Source organism: Agelaius tricolor, unplaced genomic scaffold (genome assembly GCF_023055355.1).
Source record: "Agelaius tricolor isolate 1412-34295 unplaced genomic scaffold, bAgeTri1.0.p SCAF_19, whole genome shotgun sequence".
Classification (NCBI taxonomy): Eukaryota; Metazoa; Chordata; class Aves; order Passeriformes; family Icteridae; genus Agelaius; species Agelaius tricolor.
Window position 1 is genome coordinate 7,634,395 of NW_027269279.1, and position 9,993 is coordinate 7,644,387.

The following is a 9,993-nucleotide window of genomic DNA, read 5'->3' on the forward strand; positions in this document are numbered from 1 at the left end:
TGTTTCTCCTTTCTCAGTCTGCTCTAATTCTCTGATTTAGCTGTAACTTGCATATTTCGGAGCATTACAATGACAAAATCTACACAATAGCCTATGAGAGAAAGAGGAGGGACATAATATTTAGGAATATTTAGGGAAATGATATTCAAGACTGACAAGATGAAACACATTTGGAAAGTGGGATTCCCAAGTTCTCTACAAAAACGTCCTCCAAGAATGCTGTGAGAACCTTCCAAGTTTTTAGCACTTTCTCACCTGCAAATGTAGAGGTGAAAATGAAGACAGAAAACTGAGGAAAAGACCCAATAATGGCAAAGTTCTCAGAATGAGAAGTGAGGCTCAGAATGATTATTCCTGATTTAATACCATTTGCTTTGCTCAGTGATCATCAACACCAAGAGTACAGATAAATAACATTTTCCTCACCTTTCTGCTGTGGACAGGAGAGATCAGGAGCTGCTGGGGGAGATCCTCTTCATTCATTCCACTCACCTGTTAGGACATGTTTCCCATATGAGGCACTGTAAGGATCAGCTGTTCCCTGGAGATGTGAAACCTGGAAACTCCTTCATAAAGGTTTTGGAGTGAAATTCTTCTGACTTTATTGCTCACCTCTTCTGGAGTAACGAGAACAGAATGTGGCACAAAACAGACCAAGCAGCAAATTCTTCCTGTGGAGTAACTCTTTTCTTGTAATCATTTACACCATTGTTAATTGTGCATAATTTGCACCTTAACCTAAAGCACTTTTCCCTCCAGTTTAACCATTTAAGTACATCACAAATTGATCATGATGAAGAGAAGCATTAAAAAGAAATGCATTTTCCCTTCCACTCTGAAAGAATTTGAGAATATTACAGTGGTAGGTTTTGGATGTTAATTAATTGCTGATACCCACCTCAGGACAAACATATCTTCTTAAAAATTTCTCATTTATTTGTAATTTTCAAAGCCTTGTAGTTTCACCCATTTTTTAAAGGAAGATGTTTATACAAATTGTAATAAAAAAAATTAGACCTCTGTATGCACCTGAGTCTTTCTCCCATTCCACACTTTGAGTCACTTGCACTTCCTTCCTTCTGAAAATTTGTAGGTTGATGGCAAAAGTGGTTCCAATACCGCATATCCTCAAGAATGTTTTCTCCTTTTTCTTCCACAGTTTGTTTTTCCTGATGTTCTCCTTGTGCTCTGGGTCATGACAACCTGCTCTGTGTCTTGTGTCATGGAGAATTTCTCTCCACGTTTTCCAGATCACTCTTGCTCTTTTTATAGCTTTGCCCACTCTTTGTTCTTTAGAACCTTTCTCTGGATTTTCCCAGTAGCTGTCTTTGGCAGCTCCTGAACAAACTCCACCTGAAAGGCAAAAATGCTCCCTGTAGCCAAATAACTTGTGGGTAATTTTCCAGGTGCAGCAAAAGATTATGAAAACACTTTTAGCACAGGATAGCTGGGGATAAACATGGGAAGCTGCACAATCAGGGCTGAAATGGTGAAATTCCTTACTACACCTTGTAGCTACTGCACAGACAGTACTTGCAGGGAGATCTACCACGATCTCTAGGAGCTGAGTGCTTCAGCTTTCAGGACAGGGAGTTCCTGGTGTCTTTCCTAGTGAGAAGAGATGGATTCCAACCCACTGATGCTAGCAGGAACTTTTGTTTTGATTTAACTATCTGTCAGAGGAGAGCTCAAGGTAGAGCTGGTTAGAATGGAATGCCTTGCCCATTTGAGCATTCCATGAAAGAAAGACTGGGCCCTCATGAAGTAAAATTTCACGACCATCGCCCTGGGTCCATTCTAGCACACACAGCCAACCCAAGGCTGCAGCTGCATCAAACCCTGTCATCTCCTTTTATTTTATCTAACTCTGGTTGGAGTGTTTGTCAGAAAGGAGTTGAAAAAGAGCTGAGGTGGGACAAAAAATGCACAACTTCAGGTACAATGAGAGAACCTGTCTTTTTGGGCTGTACTTACCTTCCTTGGATACTTGTATGGTGCAGTCACCTTCTTGACATGTTGTTGAAGCTCATGTATTAATTTTTCTGGATCATGTGATACAAAAGCAGGAGCTAAAACAACGAAAGCTTTGACCACCTGTGCCACAAAAATGAAGGGGTTCCATTAACTTCCAGAGGTGGCAATAAGGGAATAATTTTTTTGTGAAAAGTGAATGTCAAAATTCAGAATGCCAAATCTTTTTCTTTAATTTCCCTTTTCATTAGCTGTTTTTTTATCAACTGCTGTGCTATGAAGGACTCATTCTGGAGCAGAGAATGTTTTGCTATTTTCCACTTTTTTATAACTTTATACATTATTAAACTTTCAAGAAGTTCTAGTACAGAAAATAAAGAGAGATTAAAATCTTGTCCCAGTTGCTCAAAGAAATGTTGCAAAGTTGGAAAAATATAAAGCAAAAATTCAACATTGGATATCATTGCCACCATATGCTTAGTAGTGAATGAGAAATAATCAAAATTTCATTGCTTAGACAAAAAGATCATATTATTAGTCTGAAAAACTAATTTTTTTCCCCACATAAAAATCTGCAAAGAAATAATTCTGAAATTGTAAGATCTGTCAGGGTATGGATGTTAAAAATGTTTATTCCCACCTAATTTCAAAAGTCTGCAACACTGAATTCCAAGGAAGCCTGGTACATATAAGGAAGTTGATACTTAGTAGAAAGGGTATTTATTTTACGTTTTTCCCTATTTTGCTTTACCTCCCCTCGCACTGGGTCGGGACTGCTGACAACGGCCGCCTCCACCACTGCTGGGTGCTCTATCAATGCACTCTCCACTTCAACGGGGCCAATGCGGTACCTGGGGAGCACAGAGACAGCTCAGCCCAGCAGCAGGGACCAGTCCTTGGGCTTTCCAGGCTGCATTTCATCAGGCAAATCTGAAAGGAAATGCCTTACCCAGCAGAGTTAATGATATCATCAGCTCTTCCAACAAACCAGATATATCCCTCTTCATCCATAAAGCCTCTGTCTCCAGTGAGATAAAAATCTCCTCGCACAGAGGCAGCAGTTTTCTCTGGATTATCCTGGCAACAATCAAATATTTCCAAAAAGTTATCTTATTGTTAGTGAATTGTAATGCATTTCCTTAGCAGTGATGCTAAAAATGAACAAAAAATTGTACTCAAAATGAGTGCGTTCAGTACTGCTTTATATTTTCACGGAGGTGTCACTACCTCAGAGCCGTATGATCCTCTACATGTGAGGGGTTTGTGCTGTAGCTTGTGTTTGTGCTGTTGGTCTGGTGTACATGTTGTGTGTGACAGGCATCTGTACAAAGGTTTCTCTGACTGCAGTGTCTGAGGGAATGGGAGTACCTCTGACAGTTGTATGAGGGAATAAAATACCTGTACCTTGGAAAGCCTCCCTGAGCTTCTGATGTGTAAGAGTAGAATTTATGGGCTATCCTTCAATAATGTTTAAACAAAGATAAGAACGGAATAGAGGGAAAAGAGTGATGCTCTGAACATGAAGGGCATGGCACATATCTGGAACAAGGTATCCCCTGGTTCATGTTGCATTTTGAAGCTACACTCTGTCAGTCAGTCTGTTCCTGAACCTATGCACTGATGAGGCTCAAAGTCCTCAGGTAACCCAGTGAGACTTTCTGAGGATCCTGCATGGAATTCTGCTCCTGGCAGCCCTTTGCCCTGGGTCTCTCCCGAGTCCCTCAGCAGACACAGCCACAGCGAGTCAGGCTCACCAAGTACTCGGAGAACAGACAGAAGGGCCGGGTGGGTTTCACTCGGACAGCAATGGTGCCCTCTTCTCCTTGAGGCACAACAGCCCCCTGCTCATCTACGATCTGCAGAAAGGACAGACACAGCAGGGCTGCTTTGATCAGCTCACAGGAACATCTGCTGCAGCTCAGTGCAGGGCACGGAAGGGACACAGCACTGCCTTACTCTTCTACCCACAACTGCCACATACCTGCACATCATAAGGGGGAACAGCTTTTCCCAAAGAGCCTGGTTTAATTTTCATTCCTTTCATATTGGCACAGATTGTCACCTGCAGAAAAGATTTTTTAAAGATTTTTTAAAAATTGTTGCAATGTCTTGTAAATTTTATTATTATTTGCATTAGACAGGACTCCTCTTTGTAACTTTGTTGTGACAAAGGCTGAATCAGGACTAAAGCACTGTGGTTCTCAAGAACATCAGAGTCTGGGATGTGAGCTGCTTTAATATTTTTCATTAAAACCTCACACAGGACAAATTGATACCCAGAGCAAATAATCTATTTTAGTTTTGCTTTTGAAGTAAAGATGGTGAAGGGTTTTAATACCAGTAATTAAATTTATTGCAAACGTACTGTTTCGGTCTGGCCATATCCTTCATGGATATCCACCCCTGTCTGGATTTTCCACTTTGCCAACACTTCAGGATTGAGTGCTTCCCCTCCAGTTACACAGTGCTTCAGACTCGGGAATTTGTAGCTTGAGAGGAAGAGCAAATGAAATAATTCTCTTAACTCTTGCAAAGCACAGTAAATAGACTTAACTGAACAGCCTCCCTCAGCTTTCCAAGGAAGTTACACCTAAAACTTCACAAGCTCCTTTGGAAATGACAATCATCACCCTGTTATGCACACCTTGACTAGAATCCTAGACTGCTTGAGTTGCCACTGAAGATGATGTGGTTTATCTCTGTGGCAATAGAAGTAGGTTTTTCTGCTGGAAAATGCATGAGAAAAAGTGTTTCCTTGGGAGAGCTGACATTAAAGGAGGAATCTGAACAAACACATCAAATGTGTGTGGAAAGCTCAGTTATGTGCCAACATCTAAGCTCAGATATAACACAGAGAATTTTCTAGAGCAAAAGGAAGGATGAATAGATACACAGAGGCTCAACTCTGCTAAACCTGGATTGGCTTTTGGCAGGATGAAAGACCTATGTGACAAGAATGAGTATCTTACCAAAGATGTGAAAACTCCTTGCAAACCACCTCTCACAAGCTGGGTATTTTACAGAGTAACAAGACAGGAAGAACAGCTGCCAAATAACTCTCAGCATGTGGAACTCCTCTAACTGCTCCCTTCATTCTCAAGCATGTGAGAACAACTTCATGGTGCACCAGTAACTCCCTGATCCAATGCTGCTTAAAACATTGACTTAAATTGAACTGTGAAGACTTAAATTGAACTGTGAAGCCTAAGTTCAGAGGAAGTGACAGCTTTAAAAAAAAATATCTCCTTTGTTTCCTCAGTGCTGTCTGTTCAAAGACCCAGCCCTGAAGCCCATTAGCCTATGGTGTGGCTAATTCTTCTCACATTTGAAAATGGAGAGTGTTCTTTACTGAGAACAAGCTTTGCTAATTAGGTTTCCTTGAACTGAAAAAGAGAATTGAGGAACCTAAGGAACTAAACATGCAGAGCTGTCCCAGCATTATACCCCAGCCTCCCTCCCCTCCCTGCTGTACCTGCTCACGTCATGTTTGACCAGCATGAGGAAGGCAGTGGGAGCTGTGCAGAAGGTGGTGATGGGATATCTTGAGAGAGTCTAGAAAAATAGGAAATTACTGTGCTGAAAAGAAAGAGTGATGCTGGGTCTGACCTTGTGAATGTGCATGTGGTTAACAAAAGAGGCCAATTTTGAGGGGCATCAATCAGCTGATTGGTTTAAAGTGCCTTAAGGGAAGAACAGGCACTCTGGCAACTCACTGAAAATTCAGGAAAACAGAGCCTTAATTCAGGTTTATGCCATATTCTGAATACTGGCCCACCCTCAGCCTGCCCCCAAGGCAGCTGGAAGTCCATACCTGAAGTAAGGTTTAGATTCAATATTGGGCAATACAGCAGTCATCCCAAGATCTTTATATCCTGCATCTTTATCCAATTGTCTTCTACACTCGAACAATGACACATGGCTTAACCAGGAGGGAAAACATTTGTTCCTTGAGTTTAATGGGCACCAAATGGAAGGATGATTCCTTGGGATGTGGGAAGTACTATCCCTGCTGCTACTAAGCAATGGCGTCCATGGACTGGAGCCCAGTTTGTTTCCTTCACTTTTGTAAAATGGAAATAAATATCACAGTATAAAATATTAAGCTTACCTCTGCAATAACTTCTGGTTTAAACTGTGGCATATTGTGGACAAAGACACAGGATCCACAGATCCATGGTGCAAAAAGACTGCTCCAAGCTGCTTTTACCCAGCCAGTATCAGAGGTGTTCCACATTATATCTGAAGGAGTCAATTTCATCCAATACCTGATTAAAAAGCAGAGATGAAAGAAATGCTGCAGAGAATGTGAGAGACTCAGACCCAGGTCACAGCAGGAGGCTTCCATTAGAAGATGTGGTGTCAGCAAATGGGGCTCTGTAGAAAGTTTCAGAGAGTTGAAGAGTCTTAAATATTCTCTGATTTCCCTTCCTTCCCTCCTGCTTAATGTTTTGAGCATTTATTTTTCTTGTGAGCAGTGCAAGACATCTTCATCTTGAGTTGCAGAATCTGGATCTAGAGCAGAACCCAAACAGATCATCTGGAATAGGCTTTCCCTACCCAGTGCAGTTGAGACATCAGCTAAGTCACAACTCATTTCTCCAGGAAACTAAACAAGTTACTTTTCTGGCCCCTTGATCACCAGCTTCCAACTCAGAATGCTTTGGGAAAAGTATCCTTTAATTTTCAAGATGAGGAAGAAGCAAGATCCTACAGTCATGCAATGCCTGCATTTACTGGAATGTTATGGCCTCATGTTCAGTTCAGTGCTGATCACAGCACTTGATCAGGACCCTGGGAGGAACAGCAAGGTAATACCTGCCACTGACTGCAAATCCAATGCCATAACTGCTGTGGGACTGCAGCACCATTTTTGGGAAGCCCGTAGTTCCACTGGTAAAATAGATCAGCATTGGGTCTTGACATCTTGTCTTGACACACTGATGGTCAGCAGATGCAACCCTTCAGAAGAAATTATGTATTCCAGTCACTATGTGCAGTTTTCCACCAGGGCAACAGCATTTTTATAGTTTAGGAGTTCAACAGGAAAATTGGCCTAAGTGAATGATCTCACAAAATAAGTGGTAACACAGGTAAGAACAGTCAGAGAACACATTTTGCTTGTAATGAGTATGCCCTGTATGCCAGAACTTTTAAGATATGAGCACCTATAGAATATTTCAGTGACTTTGTCTGCAACTGTTTTAGCAAGGGCACTCCAGGTGCTGATTATGGAGCAGCAACCAGAAACCAATGAGCAAAAACCAGCCCCCACTTGAAATCAACTAAGGTTATTACACCAAGTACATTGATCTTATTACAAATAGCAGGTCATTAATGTTCAAGAGACTGATGGACAATTCAGATTCTTTGAGCTACCAGGATAGTATAGGAAAGAAAGAACTGAGCACCAAGAGCTGGCAATGGTATTTTCCTATTTAATCAAGAGCCATTAGAATGGGCTCTGGCAGACAAGCTCTTAACAATTGTTTAGAACTCTGTGTGCTTGTCTGGTGATTACAGTAGAAGCAGAGAGCTTCTAAAAACTGGCAGGCTGCGAAGTGAAGCTGAAGGACATGAACTAAGCTCCCAAAACCTGGATTGGACGAACCTCTACCGGTACAGTCACAAATCAGGGAGTTGACAGAGGGGTGCAAAAATGTAACTTACTTGTATTTTGAAAATTACTCCCACCACTCAGCAATGTCTCCTGAATGATACAGCTCCCTCCACCTCAAAGAACTGGAAAGAAAAGAGCTGGATACTCACGCAAGGAGTTCTTTGAAGTTCAGCCACCCATCCCTGCTCCCTTGACCTACAATGAGTTTACTTTTCAGGAACTGGCTGCCAGACAGGACAGATTCCACTGCAGGTGCCAGTGTGTCATTGGTAACAATGCACTTGGCCTTTGAAGCCTGGAGTCGGTATAAGATGTCTTTGGCTGTTAGTTGGGATGTTCCTGGAATAAGGACAATTCCTGGAAAAAAGCAAGAGGCAATTGAGAAAACTCAGCATTTCCCAAAACTACTTGGTTATGTCTCTCTGTTGATGCTGATTGTATTCATCATGGATGTTTCTCAGTTTAAAAGCTGAGTAAAATAGATCTATTGAATTATTAATGACACTAATTCTATAAGTTCTTCCATTATAAATTCAGCTCCCTTCCAATGTATGTGGTCAAGTGTGGCCTTTGGTTGCAGCCATTCAGCCCTCGCTGGCTGAATTGACTGATTTTGACTGGACCATGTCTGGCCCTGTGCTTCCTGGGTGGGTGCTGCCAATTCTCCTTCTGGGCAAAAGAGCAGCTGTAGAGGCCCCAAGAGAATGTTCCTGTTTGCATTTTCTTCACCCTGATCTAAGAGATGGCTTGTGGGCTCTGTTTGCTTTCTGTCTGCACCCACCGAGTCCGTGAGTCACTCACCTGCTCGCATGCAGGCCACATTCAGGAGCCACCACTCAGGAACACGAGGCAGAATTGCTACAATTCTGTCTCCTCTCTGCAAACCACAGGCCTCAGAAAGGACATTGGCTGTCTTCTTGGACAGAGAGCCCAACTCCTCAAAGCTCCACTTCACCTCCTCTCCCTTATCACTGACCCACCAAAAAGCTGGATTTGCTGGTTTTCTTCCATCCTACAACATACGAGCAGATATTAAACTAAGACAAACTTTAAAAGGTTTCACTTCAATATAAATCACCCTTGGCAACTCCTTTCTTGAAGTGATACCCATCTTTCTGACAAACAAAATAAAATGGTGCTAGTACTATCCAGTACCATAAAAAAATTGTATCATTTGAGATTTGCTCCACCATGTCCTGGTTTTGATTGAGATAGAGTAAGCACTGCTTAGCAACAACTAAGTCAAGGAATTTCCAGTTTTTCACACTCTGCCAACAAGTCGGTGCATGAAAACTGGGAGAGATCACAGACAGGACAGCTGACCTGAACTGTCCAAAGGGATATTCCAGTCACAGGAGGTCCTGCTCAGTTTATACCCTGGTGGGAAGTTGGTTGAGAGGTGCCAATCGCTGTTTGGGGACAGGCTGGGTGTCCATCAGGGGGCAGGGGGAAATTGTGTTGGGCATCATGCATCTTTTCTGGGTTTTCTTTGTTCCTGTCTCTTTTTTTGTTATCTCCCTTTTCATCACTACTATTTCTACTAATACTTCTACAATAGTGATAATTATTATTAATATTCTTTTTATTACTATATTTTATTTCAATTCTTAATCTGTTTGTTCCTCCACCCATGGGTTTTACCTTTTTTCCTCCTGATTCTCCTCCCCATCCCATTGGATGTGTGTGTATGTGTGTGTGTGAGATCCAGGGGCTCTGTGGTTCTCAGCTGACAGCTGGGGTTAAACTACAATTCAATGTCTATAAAATAAAAGACAAATACTACCTTTTCCAGTCGTGCCCACTCATCTAAGACATCACTTGCAAAGTTGAAATATTCTGGCACTTCCTTTTTACCCTGATTTACAGATTCATAATGGGAAGTAATCTGAAATGTAAGAAGCCGGTTGTTTCCATGGAATGTTCTGGAAGGTGACCTGAGAACCCACAAACACTGAGGAATCCAGGATTTAAGAAACGTTCTCATGATAAATGATGTTTTATCAGATGGTGAGGGGAAGGAATCAGGTGTACATCTAAGGAATCAGTCACCTGGAATGAAAGAAAAGACATTTAAACCAGACAGTTATTGGATGCTGTCTAGTTTCTGATGCTGGGTGAACTAATGCAAACCAGCTTGAATAAATAGGTTTTTTGAACACATCCATGCTATCCCTATTATTTTATGTTCCTCCTTTTCTTGTAAAGGGATTGTGCACTGCTTTTCATTAGAATATTTGTCCTTTACTTTGTCAGCTGATGAATGACTCTCATATCTCATCTCTAAAATTTCACTTGCCAGTCCTTTTATCAATATCTATGTCTGGATTCCTGTAAATTTTATATTACTTTGCCTGCTTACAGAAATGAAATACCACTACTTTTGAAGTGTTTTAGGAGACTATCAC

General features: G+C 41.6%; 1 protein-coding gene across 2 annotated transcripts; it reads right to left on the minus strand.

Moving 5' to 3' along the window:
- On the minus strand, positions 1–9,650 carry LOC139598136 (acyl-coenzyme A synthetase ACSM4, mitochondrial-like). Of its 2 annotated transcripts, XM_071444117.1 has the most exons (13): positions 9,372–9,650; positions 8,390–8,600; positions 7,738–7,945; positions 6,787–6,930; positions 6,080–6,236; positions 5,444–5,523; positions 4,337–4,460; positions 3,953–4,033; positions 3,726–3,827; positions 2,921–3,048; positions 2,723–2,822; positions 1,975–2,094; positions 1–1,353 (listed from the first exon to the last, which is right to left on the minus strand). In XM_071444117.1, exons 1-13 carry the CDS (start codon positions 9,570–9,572, stop codon positions 1,267–1,269), a joined length of 1,743 nt encoding a protein of 580 aa, XP_071300218.1. In that variant the 5' UTR covers positions 9,573–9,650; the 3' UTR covers positions 1–1,266. The 2 variants fall into 2 exon arrangements, with proteins under 2 accessions (XP_071300218.1, XP_071300219.1); XM_071444118.1 differs by lacking the exons at positions 1–1,353; positions 1,975–2,094; positions 2,723–2,822; positions 2,921–3,048 and adding an exon at positions 3,111–3,122.
- Positions 9,651–9,993: the final 343 nt, after the last annotated feature.